This window comes from Enhydra lutris, unplaced genomic scaffold, assembly GCF_002288905.1.
Source record: "Enhydra lutris kenyoni isolate GAN:26980312 unplaced genomic scaffold, ASM228890v2 scaffoldscaffold32, whole genome shotgun sequence".
Classification (NCBI taxonomy): domain Eukaryota; kingdom Metazoa; phylum Chordata; class Mammalia; order Carnivora; family Mustelidae; genus Enhydra; species Enhydra lutris.
Window position 1 is genome coordinate 7,525,708 of NW_019154116.1, and position 20,162 is coordinate 7,545,869.

Consider the following 20,162-nt stretch of genomic DNA (forward strand, 5'->3'; position numbering starts at 1 on the left):
GATATTTTATTTAATATTATGTTATGTTGATGATCTTGTGGAGAACTGTTTAGAACAGAAACTAATAAAACACCAAAAAAAAAAAAAAAAGAGAGAGAGAGAGAGAGAGAGAGAGAGAAAGAAAGGAAACCTACACTTCATTGATTTGAATATGTTTTAAATTATAGGCTAAAATCACCAACTCTTGAACCCCAGCCAAAATGATGAAGTAGATCCAGATGTCACAGATATGAAACCAAATGTTCACATCACATCTTAAAAACAATCCGTATTTAATCCTGTGAAGGTATGGAGTGATAGATCAAGTACTTTAGTGTATCAAGGAAAGAGGGAGATGCAGGCTCAATAGGGAAAGATGGTGAAGGGAGGGGTCCACCAGCCATCTGAATTTATGTGGGCCCTCCCCCAAAGCTTAATATTTTCAGCTCATTGAGACAGATTCCCCAGCACCTACCCTTTTCCCAGCATTAAGATTTTAGAAGACAGTCTGCAATTATTGGGTGGCAAGATAATGATTTTTAAAATAAGAACATACCGTTGATTCTAAGTTTGTGTTAACACCATCTCTACTCTGATTTCTGAGCTCATACCTTAGCTAGACACTTTCTCAAACATGTGGGGGCTCCCTGCCCCTGTCATTGGGAGCTCTCTCCAGTATGGGTGCCATCTGTTTGTAACATCTGTTAGTCCGTTGATTGCCAAAGTCTATTTGGATGATCTTCCTGGTTTCCTTTTCTCCTGGATATTTTTGACTACCTGTCCCTCTTGTTACCCATAGAGATGTAGGTCCCTGTGGACAAAAGTTATGGCAACCATAGTCCCCAAGCCTAGGATGAGAATATTTATCATCTGACAAGTATCACTATCCTCCAGCATATGACATGGTATAAGATCTTTCTGGAATGGGTGATCATCATCAGCCTGGATACCGGCAGACTTTAAATGCTAACATGCTCCCAGCGCTTTCAGGTCCAGATTATTCTATCTTCAAGCAGTTATTATATTTGAATGAGTGAGTGACTGAGGATTTAAAAGGCGTTTGTAGTTTGTGAGACTTTCCAAACTGTTGGGTTTGTTTTTTGATTATTCAAATTGCTATAGCTTTTATACTTTAAAAGATGTGTTAATAGAAGTGCCCAGATTTAGCCTTCTCAGTTGGCCACCATGTTTAGTCATCGGAAGCCACAGAGAATCCCTGTAGCGTGGGGTCCGAAGGAGTCCATGTCAGAAAGGGCAATGGGATGTGATGTAGCAAGCCTGACATTCTGGTCTGGGGCTGCTTACGGAGCCCCTGTCTGAAATGGAATGAGGTGCTACGCTGGCTCCCTTCTCAGTAAGACCCTGCCTGGTGACCCATACTCCTTTGTCCTTGACTGAGCAGGGATGCCTGATCTCCTCCAAATGGGAGACCACAGGGGATTAAGCATGCATAGCACTGTGTTCTGTGGTTTGCAGCTCTCTGGCCCAACCCATGGGTATGTGAACCCCGGTCAAGTCTTCCAGGGGCCACAATGGCCAGTCCATCCCTACAGACACAGGCCTAGTATAGAGGAAGAATCTGTGTCTCTCCATAGGCTAACCCCATTCTACCCCAGGCTAGTTGGGCAGGACAAAGGGCATCTGTCCAGGCTAAGGAGTCCAGACAAGAGCTGCTAGGGACAGACCAAAGGCTGAGTCTGTTTTGCTTCTCCAATGGAGCAATTACCATCCTACACAATATCCACCAAAGTGATAGCTAGACAACATTTCTGGAAGAAATATTTCAAGGAAAGCCGACTGTAAAAATGTTTCTAGAATAGTTTTCTTTAGCCTGCCTTCTCTTCTTTAGAACTGCTTGGTAAATTTTAGGTATACAAACAGTTGTACCTTAATATTCATCTCATTAACTAACATTATTAAAGCAGAAGTTGCATGAAATGGAATCAGAATTTGGTATCTGAGGGGGAAAAAAATCACACAAGAGTTGTGTATTTACGAATTTCTTCCCAAATGTTTGAAATCACTCCCACTCTCTCTCTATCCTCCTGCTGGTACACACACTATGATTCAAAGATCCAGCATCTGAACCGGAGATGCACAGAAAGTAAAAGTAACTCTTCACTGTCCCTTCTCAAAGCGGGGACAATCATCACCTGCAGGACACAATGGCTGTTCCCAGAGCCGAATGTCTATGGGTATGACTGGTTATGCACCTTCCCACCTGCTGGGACGAAGGAAAATGAAATAGGGGGAAGAATGGAGGCTGGTAATTTGCTCCAGGGAATGAAGGATGAGATGCATGGACAGAGGAAGAGTAGCCTCAGAGCTCAGTCCCCACACCCAAGAAGATAAACGCTTTCCTGCGTCTTCTGAAGCAAAGACCTCTGTTAGTTTGGTGCAACCAAGCCAGCACGTCTTGGGCTAGTATTGGAAGCTACATTGCCAGCAATTGGCAAACCCAAACCCAAAGAGGCTTTCCATCATCACACGTGACCATCAAGTTCTAGCCAAACAGAGGAACATCTTCACTTCACCGGAAGCTAGGGGTTCTGAAGCTGTTTTAGAAATACACACACACACACACACACACACACACACACACACACACACACACACCACATCTTAGCATCTAAAATCATCACACAAACAGAAAATGCATCTGTGACTTGAAGCAGATGGAAACACCCCCAGCCCACCCACCTACAGACATTGCTTCACTGGGAAGACAGGCAGTGTGGTAGGAGTCCTAATTTGTTACTGTCGGTTGAAAAGGTCCCAAAGCCCAGCACACAAATGCAAAAATGAAGCATCTTTGCAAGCTATTTTCTGGTCCGTGTGTCCAGTTAGGAGCAATAGAAAATCCAGCCCTGGATTCCTCTTCCATCTGCTTTTTAAAAAATTTTTTAATTTAAAAAAATTTTTTAGCAGTCGCTGGGACATGACAGCCTGGCATCTGGCATCTCAGCTGTGTGGGGTCGGTGAGCAAAATCACACGGACAGAGAAAGCCGGCTTGTCCTCAGCTTCCTCTCAGATCTGATGAGGAAGAATGGTTCCATTGTCCGTGACTCTAACAAACAGAGCAAAAATAATCTGCAAGTAGACAAGAAAGTGGCAGCCAGTCCTTTCAGGTTAGATCATCTAAGATGAGGTGTCAGAAGCCCAGGGACCCCACGGATTCCTGCATCCTTTGGCCATTACGAGTTCAAACACCCTTTCCTTTTACTTTAAACTTTTTATTTTGAGATTATTGTTGATTCACAGGCAGTTGTGAGAAATAACACAGATAGACCCCAGTACCACTCACCCACTCTTTCCCAGAGAGGAAACCGCTTCCAAGCGAGAGTATAATATCACAACCAGGTTATCAACACTGACGGAACCCACCCATGTGTGTCGCACTTCGGAAATCAATTTAACCCTTTGAAAAAGGAGTGAATCTATAAAAATGCCTCACGTTGGACAAACGTGATGTTTAGGTGATGTTTTGTGTGTTCATGCGCAGGTGGCTTTGTTTGAGCGACGGAGGGATGGCGGGCAGCGTTACCGTGGGGAACTGCGTCTTCTTCACATGGATCCAAGTTCTGTCTCACTCACGGCATTTCCCGTGGAGGAGGAGCTTCTTTGCATTTTGTTTCAGTTTAGGACTTCCTAAAATTAAGATCATAGAGTGTCCAGAGGGAAAGGACCCAAACACCCAGACACAGAACAAAAACATGAGACTCTGGAGCTTAAAAATCTGAGAAGAGAGCAAAGCAGCTGTCATGTAGTGGGAGACGCAGAGGACCAGGAAGGACAGAATGGACAGCAGTGACCTCACGTGGACCCCCGTGCTAGGGACCCTGGTGCCCATGGCCGTGTTTCTCATCTGCCAGGTGTGTCTCCCCAGGGAAAATATCAAGAGCAGGGCAGACACGAGGAAGATGAATAGCGTCAATGATAACCTCACAAGAAAGGCGATCTGTAAGGCAGACTTCTCTTTGATTTGGGTTGTTGTGTTTGGGGAGAAAAAACCCCAAAAAACTTGTTGGGAAAAAAACCATGTATGTTTGTTGTAGAAGACAGAGGGGGCAGATGCGTAGAGCAGGGACCCTAGGATCAGCCACGGCACCAGCTTCGATATCCTCATCTTCAACCAGAAGAAGAGTAGGTGAGCTATGGGGGCGATCTTGGCACAATAGAAAACTCCGAGCCACGAGGCAAACCACAGTCCCAATTCGTTTACAAACATGAAGATTAAAAAATTCTCAATAAGTAGAGGGACTTCGATCCAGAGGAGGAGAGCCAGGTTGATGTAGAAGATGACCGATTGCAGACAAATCCAGGCAATCGCCAGGCAGGAAAGAAGGAGAACCAACGGAACCGTCTTTCTCTCCTTGATCAACTCGGTGCGGTTCACAACCAGGATGAGGCCGTTTGCTAAAACCCCGATGAGAAATTGTATCGTCGAAAAAAGGGAAGGGATAATAAGGTAAAACTCTAGCATTTTGGGAAGAAAAATTATCAGTTACTTTAAAAATGGATGTATTTATAGATTTGGGGGCAGTTTGGATTATTCGAGCTTTCTATTTTTCTTCAACTAGACTAGAAGTTCTGAGGGGAGCAGGACCCTGACGATAAAGGCGGTCAAGCCAGAAGGTGATGTCTGTTTGTTTATATCAGCGAATTGTCAATTTGGTTCCAAGGCAGTCAAATAAGAGAGAGATACCCCAGCGATGACTTGCTTCTTGGTGACAGCTTTTGCATTTTCCAGGTCTACTTAGCGTCCAACGTCATCATAAGCAAATGGTGGAACCAGACACTTTCAGGGCTGGGAGAAGGGCACCTTCACTGCATGACCAGTGGACGCTTCGCAATCCCTCATCTCCCCCACGACGACTGAGCTCCCTGCCCACAGGTGTAATTCTGCTTCATGTTAGTGGGGCATCCTTTGAAAAGACATGTCTGCAAAATGATCCCTTGTGCTCTAACTGCATAGAATGGTCTGCGACACAGGACTGCCGAGTCGTAGTTGTCCAGTCCACAATAATTCAGTGATTCAGGACCGCCGAAAACTTTAAAGCAGTTATGTGATAAAATATATGTAATGAACAGAAAGGGTCACAAAAGACAGAGACAAAGGAATTAATTAGGCTGAAATTTATGTGGATACAGTCGGTCCACAGTCTAAAGGAAGCAAAAGCCAGTGAGAGACTCACTTAGCACCATACACACCTGCAACCATCTGTGGGACGACACTGGCTTTGAAACCTTTTTCTTGTTCTTTTCTCAATACATGAGATTTTTATGGCATGAGCTGGTTGTTTCAGGGAAAAAGTAGTAAGAGAACAAGTACCTGATTCCGTTTGTTGTTATACTTGTCTAACAGACTATTTTTGGGAAAATTACACTGGAATTTATTTTCTTTAAAGATTTTATTTATTTATTTGACAGACAGAGATCACAGTAGGCAGAGAGGCAGACAGAGAGAGAAAGGGAGAAGCAGACTCCCTGCTGAGCAGAGAGCCCGATGTGGGGCTCGATCCCAGGACCCTGAGATCATGACCCGAGCTGAAGGCAAAGGCTTTAACCCACTGAGCCACCCAGGCGCCCACATTGGAATTTATTAACATGTAGACTGTGCCGTGTGTTAAACTAAACCTGGTTTTCTCAGTCTCCACACTGTTGACATTTTGGGTTGGGTAATTCTTTGTGGGGGGGGTGTCCTGTGTGACGTGAGATGCCCATCTTCCCTGGCCTCTACCCACTAGATGGGGGTAGCTCAGCCCACTCTTCCGGTGTGCCAACCAGCCGTGCTCCCAGACGTTGCCAAACTCCCTGAGTGGCAAAATTCGTCCCAGTTGAATACCACGGTTCTAGATCCTGGGAGGATAACGGTGAATGGAACATGGTCTTTTTTCTCAAGGTGCTCAGAGACTTAAGGGCCAGCCACGGGTACAGTGTGACCTAAAACCTCATTAGGTTTTGGACAGTTCACGACAAGGGCACAAAGTGGGCAACAATCTATTTCATATTGGGGGGGGGGAATTGAAGCTTTTCCAGGTTAGCACCTGACCATATGTTCCCAGCAGACACCCCACCGTCTTAATGAGACGGGTCCTTATGGAAACATTTCATTTTGTCCAATGGTGTCATGAAGGATACGTAGAATGAAACTCCCTTTTAGAAAACTGGAAAAGAAACCATACGAAAACGCTAGTGGTGAGCGTAAATCTCTAGGTTACTTTTTCATTCTTCCCTGAACGGGTCATGTCTGTCTTTGTGGGACTCTACTTTGTTCTTGTCTCAGCTTCAGTGAGATGAAGGGGACGAGCTGGACCGTCATGAAAGAGACACCGAGGGAGGCACTCCTGAGCGGTTTCTCTCAAAAAAGATCCAGATTCAAGCATGAGAATCAGGGTCAGTCTTGTTCCTCTCCCTCAGGTGCAAAGGAAAAAAGTACTTAAAAAGTGCTTCGGGTTTTGCATTCCGCAGGCTGGAAAAGCAACGCAGAAGGACCCCAACCTACAGGATGATGAAGCCGGGATCCCTCTACTACCGCCAGGGTTCTCCAACCGAGCCCCGTGCCTGCGCCCCTCCCCTGGGGCCTCTGGTGTGCAGCTCCTCGAGGGCCTATCCCGGATTTCTCCTCATCCCCGGCCCCATTCATTCCTTTGGTGTTTGGCATATGGTACTTCTGTGAAGCAGAACCAAAGCCGGTTACATAAGGCTTTTCATCACAGAGGCAAAGAGAAATAAATGTTACAAAGTCACCTTGAAAGGGTGACTGTTCCTGGAGACATCAGGCCTCAGGCCCACCATCTAGCTCCTCCCTGTTGCCCAACACGGTCACGACCCTCACGGACTGAGCCCTTCAGCGTGGTCTGGGCACTTTGCTATTGCAAACAAGTCTTGGTGACGGAAGGGGCAATGTGGAAAGAATTCCATTCTGAGTCTAAAACCACAGTCCAGTCTTTCAGCATGGACAGTAAACGAGCAGAGGTAACGCGCGGGAGTGCAGAGCCTTAAAGGACATAAATATGTCTCCTCGTGTTTATTGACGGCTTTTTGTCTTCTAGAGTAGAGCAACTTGTGGGGCTGGGTGGTTCTCAAACATTCCGTGATCATGTTTGTTAGAACTAGCCTGGGGAGTAGAAGCCACCCTTCACAGAGAGCTTTTGTTCACGGAGGTCTTCTGACGCGGACATCCATGGAGGAAAACAAAAATTCATGAGGTTTAAGTTACATTTCTTTTTTCATTAAATAATTTCCACCACCAGTCTCTTCTGTGAGTACACACAGAGGCTGCTGACAAGGGCCACCACACCGCCCTTCTGACACGGGAGGAAGGCAGAATAAAAAATGTCTGTTCCTGGGAGCATGGCGTTTGTGTGGCCGCTATGCCGGGGGCGGGGAGAGGGTGCTGCGAGCCGGTGGTGATGTGGAGCACCGCGAGGTGGTGCTCCCCGGCCTTCCCCCCACATCCCACCGCATCAATCAGGATACCCACGGCTTCGGCCATGCTCTTGTGCTAAGCCAGGGTGAGCTAAGTGTTTGTAATGAGCCACCCATCAGACCAACGAAAGAGAAAAAGGTCCCCAAAACAGAACCCCTTTGCATCTTTTAAGCCGTTTGTTTCGGTGAGAGGGACACGTCAGAGAGTTTCTGGGTCTGAGCTGAGAAACGTGCACGTCTGGCCTCGCCTGTCAGTCACCGGTACGGAATGGTGACAGTTTCACATGGACAAATGGCTTGGGACAGATGGAGCTAGTCCTGATGTGGAGAAATTCACATGATGATTACCCTGTATTACCCTGATTAGATCCGCTCGCTCGCACTCCTCTGTAATGAGCGATCATTAAAGGAGACAACACTAAATATTCTGGAGGTAACTGACAGGCGGAAAGAGCTGCTTATTTATATTCAAATCATTCAGCTCCTCGAAGAAATGCGAGGTTTTCCCGAGCAATTGGATTGGCAGTGGCGAGCCTTTCACCAGGTAGAAGGCCGCAATGATCATCTTTCTGCTTTCTGCTTTCCCGGGGCGCCGGGACATTTACTTTGAGCTTAGAGCCATCATGCCACTGAGTGAGAGTTTTAATACCTTCCCCAAGTGGCTCTTCCCACTTGGTTATGTAGGAAAAATTCCCGCTGTAAGGAGAATGTGCGTGTATTAACATTACTGTATATATAATAAGATCGTCCGAATAAGAGAGAAACCCGAGCAGACCCGTGGAGACGCCCTTGCCAAACCTTCCCTGAAACGGAGTTCAGCCCTGGGGAAGCCTAGGAGGAATTTATTGCCTCCAGACTCTTTTGGTTAAAACGCTGCAGACTCTTTCGGACTGATCATTCTTTAATCCGTTCATTTGTTTCTCCCCACTCGAATGTGCAGTAGCTCTTTTGGACAACGAGTTTTGTCTTTGCTGTTTGGGTGACCCCCATTTACTTGTCCCTTCCCTCCCTCCGTGCAACCCAGTAACATATTCCTGGGCTTTTCCTGACTCTTCTCGATATGCTGGAATTTATGTGCATGGCAGCAAACAGAATCAGGGTGTAATGGGATGCTACACTGAATTCAAGTCCTACACGTGAAGAATTCAGCACGCTTTACAAACAAGAATCCCTTGTTAGTGACAGTGTGGAAAGGTCAGCCAGAGAGGCTGCACCTGCTTCCCATGAAAAATCTCTAGTCCTCGTGATTTGGTCTCCAGCTACGGAACTGCGAATCCCACCCTCCCTCCTCCTTCCCCCGTCGTCTCCCTACCTTTCTCTCTTTCTCCTTCTCCCTTCCTCCTTTTACCCACATGTCATCACATATGGACTGTATGTCTTATGGACTAAGCACTATTCAAGCATGAGGACATAGTAATGAATGAGACAGAGTCTCTGTCATCTGGGAAATTACATTTTGGCAGTTTGGTGGGGGAGATGAGAATTAAACAAGCAGAGAAGTAAATACTTCCAGGTAATATGGAGAGGGATGTTATCCTAGAGAGCACAGCCCAGGAAGGCAGATTTCGCCCAAGAGGAGGTGATAATTGAAAAGCGAACTAGGCGAGAAGGAATCATCTCTTCATATCCAGGGGATGAACATTCCAAGCGGAGAGGGCAGCAGATGGCAATGCCCTCTTAAGTCAAAAAAAAGAGCTCGAGGTGCTCCAGAACAGCAGAGGGTCACACTTTGCGGTTGCTGGAGCAGCATGAGCAAGGCAAAGAACCCAAGGAGAGGAGAACGGAGGGCAGAAAGGGCCAGATCACCGAGAGCTTTGGGTCACAGTAAGAACGAGACCGCATCCTTTGTGTGACAGGAAACCCTCGTAAGGTCTGTGTACGTGTGTGTGTAATCAGATCTATGTCTAAAACATTTACTCTGGCTGTTGTTAAACCAAAAGCAACGACATTTACTCTGGATGACAGACTTGGGGGTCAGGAAAGGGCAAGCGCGGAGGCAGGAAAACCAGTCTGAAGGCTACTGCAGTAGACCAGGCAAAGGGTATTGTTGGCCTAAATTAGATTGGTGGTACAGGGTGGAAAGAAGTATCAGGACTTGTAAGGTATTTTGAAGATAGAACCAACAGGAATTTCAGATGCTCTAATGAGAGAAGGGAGAAATAAGGATGACTCTTGGGTCATCGCCTTGACCACTGCGGATGACAGCGCCACGTTTCCAGGAGGAGGTTGGTGGAAGTTTCACGTCAAAAGCTCTGGTGTGGATATTTTCTGAGGTGTTATGAAGCCATGAGTGAGAAATTTGGAATTTGGGAAGCCACCAAAGCTGGAAATGCACATTTGGAATTTACTTGCATACAGATGATATTTAAAGTCATGAGACTGGATAAGATTATGTAGGAAAGAGGTTGTCGAAAGGAGTGTCCAAGCACTATAAATAAGAAACAGAATATTTTGTGCATTCATGTCACCCTGCCTGTCCCATCTGATGCCATCTCTTTGTGGAAGGAAACCTGATGAAGCAGAATACGTGAGCTAATGCTTGCTTCCCTGAAGTCAACCCTACTAGTCATGGTACCCTAATCTCTTTATACGTGGCTGATTCTATTTGCTATTTCATTTAGAAATTTTACTTCTTTATTTATAAGACAGATTGGTCTGTAGATTTTTCTGGTGCTCTATGTGATAAATTTGATTATACATGTTATGCTGGATTTATCTAGAAATTGTCAGCTTTTCTTATTTTCTATGCACCGGAACAATTTAAATAGCATGGGGATTATCTGTTTCTTAGGGAATGGAAAGAGTTCACAGTGAAAGAATCTGAGGCCAGCGGCTTTTGGGAAGGGGCAGAATCTTTGCCATGTGTTTAGCACTTAAAATGCTAAACAGTTGACAGACATAGTCTCTTTTGCTTCTTAACAAGTCTACAAAATCAATATTATCTCCACTTTAGAAATAATGAAGTTGAGGTACACAGAGGATTGGAAACTACCCTCTGTCATGCAAGTAAAAAGTAGCATTTCCAAGATGTGGGCCGCAGTCTGACTTCGAATCCTATGTGTGTCCTTAACCATTCAGGACCACAGCCTTCCGTGTTAACACTCAGTGAGAGTGCAGATTCCTTTCCATGGTTTAACATGAGGCTTGTACAACTTCTGTTTTTTGCCTGCTCAGCATTCATTACTCCCCACCTTTACCCTGACTTCCTTTGGAGGAACCGCCTCCTCTCCTCCATCTTTATTTCGGGGTCTTATTTGGGACTCCGCATCGATAAATGCAGAAATGAACACGAGACCCAGGTGTGACCACTAACATTTCCATTCACCTGACCAGGGGCGATCCGTTCAGAAATGAGCATGACCCCCAAATTTGGCAAGTCAGAAGTAATCCCAGAACTTTTGCTGGAGCAGGCTGGGCAAACGTCCCTTTCTGCCCGAGATGGGATGTTTGTCTGGTGCGGCTGGCAGCCGTTTTTTGCCACCATGAGAGAAGACCTGAACCTGCCTGAGAGCAGCAGGGCTCAGAGAAGAGACAGCCAGACCCGGGCTCAGAGCCAGCTTTCCCTTCCCATTGGCCTTGACATTTAAACGAGCCCATACATTTCCAGCTTTTGTGAAAGCGAGCTTGAAGCGGGCTTTTGTCACTTTAGGTGTATTAGAGTATAACAGCTGCAGGTGATAGAGAAAGGCAAGGATGTGCTTCCACTTTTCACATCTAGGAACTGGAGCCTGAGGAGAGATTTGCTGAAAACCAGGCACTGAACGATGTACCTAGGGCCCAAACCAGGGATCTCTAAACTAGAGCTGACTGCTGCATTCACTGACTCACAGTTTTCTTAAACATTCTCGTAGAAGAACTTTTTAGAAAAAAACACGGATTACTTTTCTGGGTTCTCCCTTATACATTTGATTATTCCTTCCCTCTCACATACTCACTCTGACAGCTCAGAGTTTTATTGTGCTATGAGAAGAGTTTACGTAGCATCAGGCTGCCATACCGGCATGAGAAGTTTCATTCATTCCAAACTGCACAGAATACCCCGGGTAGGCTGACTGGCTATCCTCCGCCCAGAGGACGTGTGGTCTGGGAGATCTATGGATCTATGGGTCTACTGGGCCATATCTATGCGTCTGCATATATGCTGGTTGCAACTGCTGGGTTAGAGACATGAATGAAGAAGGTGAATATGTGGTCTTGAAACCTACAGTGTCAGGCGAGCCTGGTGGCTCAGTCAGTGAAGTGTCTGCCTTTGGCTCAGGTCCTGATCCTCGAGCCCCGTGTCAGGCTCCCTGCTCTGCGGGGAGTCTGCTTCTCCCTGTTGCTCTGTCCCTCCTCCTGCTTGTGGGCTCTTGCTCTCACTCTCTTTCTCTCTCTTGCAAATGAATAAGTGAAATATTAAAAAACAAAAACAAAGACCTTAGCATCATTTCCGCCCTGATCCGATTTTGAATAGTTCTCTCTCTCATCCTAGGAGCCAGATCTCTTTGGCTAAGACTGAGCATTCCAGGCTTTCCTGAAACAAGGCTGGCCAGCACCTGGTTTCTCTTTCTCTTCCTTGAGCTGACTTTCTGCAGACATAATTTTATCAATTCCTAGAAGGCGCAGATTATTTTTCTTTGCCTTGTTTCCCCAGCTGCTGGGACCAGGCTTCATGGTCTCTCACTCCATGTGGTTTTGGGACATTGGCCCCATTCCCTGCACCCAGGAATGGATATTTGTGTGTCGATATATATGGGGATATTCTACAAGCATTGCTGCATGAATAGCAATGAGGAAAATGAATGAAGCTTCTCATCTTTAGAAAGATATTGTTATTCGGAATTGAGTATTACATAAACTTCATAATGTCTTTCCTACAGCAGAAAATATTATTCCATTTACCCACCATCAACTAATATCCTTTTGTGGACATTTGTGGGATAAACGGATAAGATGAAGAATAAGGTCTGTGACCAGGAAATAAAGGGATTCTCACTAATTCAGAATGTGTGAAAAACACATGAACTTGACTTTTTAAATTCAATACAGTAAATTTAATACTGAACCACATCATGTCAGATCTGCAAAGGATATTAGGGATTATTTATGGTGGCTCTTTATTGGATGAAAGAAGAGAGAATAGAATTTCAGAAAAGATGCATAATTCCCTGTGCCTTGTTGCAAGGAATATCCAAACGTTGGGTATTCTAGAAAATTCTAGAACAAGGAAGACTGGATTTGCTGCTCTGGGTGTGACTAGTGCAGCCTCCTTGGGAGAACGATTAAATACAGTTGATTGATGGGATAATGATGACCATGGGTCCTCCCAAGACATGTTTAATGATGATGCTTTTGGGAGAAGCTAGGCAAACCCCACATCTGTGTATCTGTATCCCACTGCTGTTGATCACAAAGGATACACACAGGAATCTGCAGTCCTTCCTCAAAGTGTGAGAAAAGGAAAGAATATCCAGCAATGGAACCTGAGGCTTTGCAGGTATTCTTATAGAGTGAAATTGGTCCAATGTATATTTTTTTGCCCTCCAACATATTTTAAATTGCAACCAAAATCAATTTAGAAAAGGAAACATAAGGGAAACCTTAAATTCCCATTTCCTGTCATCATTAATACTTATCTCTGTACACTTAAGGCTCCCTCTGCACAGATTAAATGATAATATAGAAGTTTTGCTTTGTGAAATAATATCCTTCCTCAATTATCCACTAATCTGAGTGTGGTCTTGCTACGATTAAGCAGGTAATACCAATTTTAAAAATCTATTCTTTCTGCCTGCTACGAAACACAATTTGATAATCACAGACCCTATCACAGCACAGATTTGGATAATGTTAACAATTAAGCAATCAGGAAGAGGGTCTTCCCTGGGCTCAGTGGACTCTCATTTTTCTGGTGGTGACTTAACACAGTGATTTACAAAATTTACTTCCTCCTTAGAATTCACATAATCATGAAATAAGCAATTTTGGCTACAAAAACAAGACGAGATCAAATGTATTCCAAAAGTAGTAGTTATCAAACATATTCACAGTGCATCATGCTTTGATCTAAAACAGAGAAAGTCCATATTTCCATGGAAACGTGTGGGTGTGAAGTGGAGGAAGGAGAGGGAACCCACCCACCAACCGGTCAAAAAAAACATGATCTTAATTGTATGGACTGATAATTAGTACAACTCAAGTTTCTCCCGTTGACCCAGATTGCTGGGTCCAGACATTTAGGCCTCATTTTGGCTTCCAATCACCTTAAAAACTGGTTTATGAAAACAATGTTCATGCCTTTTTTTCTCCCTAATAGTCTGTTGGATCAACAACACGGTGGATCTGCTTTGTCCTTGCATGATTTGGGTTGGACGGAAGTTGGACAGGAAGAGGCCAGAATCACGCTCTCTGGAAGGTGAGATGAAGTGCCCAGGGCACTGGGCCTTGTGGGATCCGAGAGGGCTACCTCGAGCTGAAGCACTTACCTCAGCCAAGTTTCCATTGGCCCCATACTCGCTCTACTGGGGGCAGGGTTCAGCAGGGAGGAATGACCCATTGTTGGCAAGACAGGGTCCTTCCAAAATGAAAACCTCAATTTCTTAGAGCACTCCTGCACCATTTAGGAAGAATCTAGACTCACAATCTAAGCCCCGGGACATCTGGCCCACCTTTGGATCTCAAGCCAAATTCAGCCCCAGCAAGGCCCACATGCTCATGCAGAACGAGCGATGAGAACCAGAACCCAGGCATCCCTGAAGGATCTCTCCGGCTTTTCTCCTCCCGAAAGCCCCCTTAGGGCCAGCTCACTCCTGAGTGATTTAAAACTCCTCCGCCTTGCATTCCTGGTAGTGTCGGAGGTGAGGTTCAACTTCCAGCTGATGCGAGAGAGCTAGGACCACTCCCTTCGTCCTGAGTCTCATCATCACCAGTGCACCTGCCCGGGGCAGCCGTGCAGGAGCATTTTTTACAATGCAAAGCAGTCTTCGAGTTCTACTGCTTCATTTCACAGATGTACCGAGTATGTTGGCAGCCCCGGATCTTCGGCATTGCCCTTGTTTATTTGTCCGCTGAAAAAACACCGAGTGGGCACCCGCCACGCCCCGTGCTTACTCCTGCGCCTCGTTAGCGAAGTTCGGAAGCAACCAGGTGTTAAGCAAGTTCATCCTACTCAAGGAGCCGGTCACAAGTGCACTTGAAACAAGTTATCTTCCACGGTTGTGGTTTTGCTTTGTTTTGTTTTGTTGTTGTTGTTGTTGTTGTTTTGCCATTATATGGCAAATATTATATGGAGAATATAACAGCAGGAGTCGGAAGTATTTGCAAAGAACTTGGACAGAAATTTGCTGACTCTTAATTTTATGACCTCAATCTCAGACTCTAGCTCCGTCTTATCTTTCCAAAATACTCCAAGGTAATGGCTTCTCTATCACCTCTCTGGAATATAACTTTACCAGTTTCTATTTTCTCCGTTTCCTATAATTCAGTCAGAAGTCAGCAGTAACATGTCCTAGGGCGAGCTCTATCTCCAATATGAGTTTTAATGAAATGCGGATATGCACGCCCATGTTCCCACGAGTCCTTCTGCCTGATGCAAAAGTGTATTAAAAGTGGAGCCGCATTTACATTTGTTTTGCATTTGTTATTTAAGAGGTCAAAATATGCAAACTGCATCCACTTTTGTCAATACCTTTGAGCAAAAGAAAATTTTATTAAAGTTAGATTCATGACCAGTAGAGCTAATATCCCTCATTGGGGGAGGGCGGGGAGGAGAGGAAGGCTGCATTTTTAAAGTAGTAGGCATCTATTTCTTATCTAAAACTGAGAATACTTACCAAATGTGCATTTTGGACCAGGTATAATGGCCTCCACATAAATATGCAATTAAAAAGTAAACTTAATTATAAGCAGTTTACAGCCTAAATGGAAATAGTTATACAGTCTGCAATTGGTCCTGGAAATTTTTATATGAAAAATAAAGTTAGTAATAGAAGAATAATAAAAGACATTTAGTGATTTTCAAGAATGAGTTTTAGAGACAGCCAATTCTTACCCAAGATACACAAATAAAGCGCATAGCTATAGGGAAATTTGCATTTTCTAAGTTAGATAATAGAAAGAAAATCTGTTCAACATAGTTTAAGAATTATAATCTTATTATATACATGCTAAACAAATTTGTGGCTGCCTTCACCAAAGAAAACTTTTTTCCCAAGTTAAAGAAGTTGGGTTTTTGCTAATTCAGCCTCTATGTTCACCCTGGAAAACACTGAGCAGAAAATGGTATGAAAGAAAGCAAAATAAAAATTGCACGTGTGCGATGTCTTTTCTTTGCACTTCTGGCCATGTAGGGTGAATGAATCCACACTTGCATTTCTTTTTCTTTTTTTATTTTAAAAATTTTATTTATTTATTTGTCAGAGAGAGAGAGCACAAGCACGGGAAGCAGCAGGCAGAGGGAGAAGGAGACTCCTCACTGAGCAAGGAGCCCGATGCGAGGCTCAATCCTAGGATCCTGGGATCCTGACCTGATCTGAAGGCAGGCGCTTAACCGACTGAGCCACCCAGATGCCCCGCACATTGGCATTTCTAGCATTTCTACTACATTGTCTAGATCCTCCGTGGAACTCCAATCTGTTACACTGGTGAGTATGTGACTTTATGCCCCTGGCTTCACATCGGGTTTCGCTGGGACCAGTGCAATACCAGAATGGACCTTGTGATGTGCACAGGTTACCCTCTGTGGAGCCTAAGGTCTTGCCTGCTTGGAGCACTCTCCTATGGCCCCAAGATCCATTCCCTGTCCTAATTCAGATCAAGTGTGACCATATCTAAGTCTTCCACCCATGCCACCATCACTATCTACCTCCTTCCCCTGCATCGTCTCTCTCTCTCTCTCTCTCTCTCTCTCTCTTTTTCTCTCTCTCCTTTTTTCTTTTCCCTAACACCTCATCACTACTGGACATATTAATTTTATTACCCGTTCCTCTTCCTGGCATCTGAAATTCCATTAGAACAGAGATAATTTTCGTCCATCCATGTAGCCCCAGGATCTAGATGGTGCTTGGTACGTGTAGGGACTCGATAATCTTTATTGAGTGACTGCATAATTAAGTGACTAAAATAAAAATTCATCTGTTCATCAGTGACATTGTGGAAAGGTCCAGTAGGGAGTACAGCTTGCAGATTGGCTTGGAAACAATTCCTGTAATGGCTATTGTTTGGAACACTTAGGAAATATCAAGACTTCTATGTGCTTCTGACAGACTCACAGTGTGAAAAGCGTCAAAGTCTGTGTCCGGCTGTGGTGTGGAGAAATCCCAAACAGGAAGACTGAATATATTCTGTCACCAGACCCCATCAGACTGATGTTCTCAGGAAGGTCAGCTGGGCAGCCTGAGGAGGGACAACGTTAGCAGTTTCCTAAATGCATCATTGAATTGATCCTCAATGTAGTGATTGAATCGCATTAAGATGAATCCGGGCGGAGACTTCTGTTGTAAACAGTGGAGCCAGTCACTATTCAGCTAGGTGCTGGTGTGGAAGGCTTGGGCTGGGGAAGGATAGCCCAGCCAGAAATTGGCAAGGAAAGAACTTCCAGCAGAAAAATGTGAAATAATTTAATAGCATGCATGTTACTTAAAAATCACCAAATATGCTACATTCTGATCTGGCAAACAAGATAAACTGGAAAGTGATTCACATATCATGAAGATTTTTCAAGTTAATGTAGGCACATTTAATAGAGAAATCTGTAACAAATTCTAAGGTCCTGGTTTGTTTTTTTTTTTTAATTATTAGTATTTTTTTCAGTGGAGGGAGAAGGGGGAAGGGCAGAGGGAGAGGGAGAGAGAATCTTAATCAGGGTCCACATCCAGCAAGGAGCCCAAAACAGGGGTTGATCTCATAATCCCGGAGACCTTGACCTGAGCCAAAATCAAGAGTCCAACGTTTAACCGCCTGAGCTATGCAGGTGCTTAAAGGCCTCATTTTTAAAAGATTATAACAAAACCCAAAGTTTTATGAACACACATATAATGTCAATATTTGTAGCTCACTCCATATCAGTGAGTGCCGTCCCAGCTCCATATGGACACAGGTGTTAGATTCACAAAGACATCATATCTAGAAAAGACGATGTGCCTACCTTCATTTAAAAATACTTTATTACTAAAACACGCTAACAGTGAGTCCTAATCCCTGATCAAAGATCATCTTAACAAATACAATAATGATGAAACCCTCAGAAATATTGTAAGAAATATCAACATGTTACACGCAGACATGAAGTGAACAAATGTTAGAAAATTGGCACGGGTATTATTGCTGAATGCAGAGTGCCACAAAACTTTGATTTGTACCAAACAGAATATCTGTGAAGTTCAATAAAGGGCAATAAAATGAGGTATGCCTCTATAGGTCTTTCTGAAGGAGCCCAGGGGAAGGTTTGAGGATGGAGCACTCCAGAGGCCAGAAGACAACTTATGACTCACTGAAGTTGTGGCTGGGCTCTGTGGCCTGCCTGAGCCCCTCCATCCACTCCCACTCACTTCAGTACCAGAGCATCTAGAAGAAAAGAGTCATCTAGAACCTTGCAATGAGCCCTTAGTGGCTGGGGGTTTCTATATTCCCATCTGAGCTGTGGTGCCAATCAGCTTTCCTTACCATCCCATCTCTGAACTTGATCTTAGTAATGACTGTCTCCATGAGAATCACTCTTTGCCTGAATTTCAGAAGAAAATTTGGAGGTCTGTTGTTGAAGCCATAGATCTTCAGATCAAAATGTGAATTAATTGAAATAATTATATATATATATTCACATCACAACATATAATCATAAGCACTTGGGACCAATTGTGTAGACATAGTATCTCTTTGCTTCCTGTAAGAAATATCTTTCCTACCAGATCCTAAGAATATGCAGATCTTATTCTCACAAGACAGTTATTAAATATGCCATTCCAGTGGGAGTCACCTGAAACAGAGCCCTGCAGTTTTCAGAAATATCTAAGACCCTTCTTCCTCATGGACACACAGCTAAACTACATTTCCCAGTGTCCCTTGCATTATGGGTGTCACTGAGACATAGTTCCCCCAGGGAGAATGTAACTGGGCCTGATGTGTGCCACTCTGAGGCCTGACCCATAAAAACTACCCAAGCGCTGTCTTCATCCTCTTCCTCTTCTCTCCAATAAATGGGACTCCAAGGAGCTAGAGGAGACTGCGGCCACAAGACTGCAGGGTGTGGTTCCTTGAATGAATTATGAGCCAAATACACCACCCACCTACCCTCACCAAACTTACAACGGACTGAAATATGAGTGATAAATGAACTTGTATCGCACTAACAGCCAAATGTGGGGACTGCTTGTTTCAGTTAATGTACCTTGACGAACATAATGACCCTTCATGTAGTTTTTCAGAACCTGAATTTCCTAGGATCTTTTTTGTTCCATTTACTTTTTAAGAATGAATTGTAATTGTACTAAAATATACATAACACAAAAGTTACTATTTTAGCCATTTTTAAATGTACAGTTCAGTGGCAGTAAGTACATTAACGGTGTTGAGCAATCATTCACCTCCAGAACTTTTTTCATCTTGCAAAATTGAAACTCTGCCCCCATTAGACAATAGCTCCCCATCCCCACCACATCCTTGTCTCTGGCAACCATCATTGTAGTTTCCATCTTTGTGGTTTTGCTCATTATAAGTACCATGGACAAGTAGAATTATACAGTATTTAGTCTTTGTGACTGGTGTTCACGTAAAAGCAACAAAACTTTAAGAATCTCTAAAAATATGAAAGAGACTTATATTCTAGCCCAAGTTAGGACAGCTGCCTGGGGAACACCTTCTTCCCAGGGAAGAAAGTACTCTGGAGAATGAATGGATTTTATAGGGTTATATACATTTCACCTTTTGTAAAAGCTCAAAAGATTATAGATTAGCTTATAGGCAGGAATCACAAGTTTTATTGTAAAGGAATGCGGGCAGTAGGAGCACTGATGGATATCTCAAGGACAAGATGGATTCCTTTTAGGCTAGTCATTCACAAAGCGTGCTGTTGGCGTACACAAAGTTTCTACACAGTCATGTTGACTTAGGAAGAGACCTAAGATGTCTTCCCTTGGGTGTCAGGCCTGTCAAGTTTTTCACTTGGCCTGTTTTCCAGGTTCATCCATGCCATGGCATGTGTCAGAATTTTCCTCCTTTTTGAGTCTGAATGGCATTTCATCGTATGTGGAGAGCACATCTTGTTTGTATGGTTATCTGTCCATGGATACTTGGGTCGCTTCCACCTTTTGGCTATTGTGAATAATGCCGCTGTGGACATGGGTTTACAGACGACTCTTGCGGGGAGAGTCTAGTTTCAGTTCTTTTAGGTATATATCCAGAAGCAACTGCTGGATCATTTGATCATTCCATTTTTAATTGCATGAGGAATTGCATGAGTCCTATTGTTTTTCATAACAGCTGTACCATTTTACATTTCTACAACACAACATGAGCATTACAATTTCTCTATAGTCTCAGCTCCATTGTTTCCTCTTTGAACTTCCCAGGATCTTAACCCCTAGCACAAGTCAAGAAGAGAAACCAAATGGGATTGCATCAATTACTGTCTTAAATTTTAATTAATAGCTCTGAAAATTAGTCCCAAACTCAGAACAATTCCCAACTACTCAAAGTCCACTGTTCTTTCCTTGATGGGAACCATAATCTTTTTCTCTCCTAAAACCCAGCTCGTGGTTATATAGTGATTTCTGAGCAT

General features: G+C 44.0%; 1 protein-coding gene across 1 annotated transcript; it reads right to left on the bottom strand.

The window, feature by feature from the left end:
* Positions 1–3,566: 3,566 nt before the first annotated feature.
* On the bottom strand, positions 3,567–4,463 carry LOC111153394 (taste 2 receptor member 1). Its single transcript, XM_022512394.1, has one exon. It carries the CDS (start codon positions 4,461–4,463, stop codon positions 3,567–3,569), a length of 897 nt encoding a protein of 298 aa, XP_022368102.1.
* Between the last annotated feature and the right edge of the window lie 15,699 nt (positions 4,464–20,162).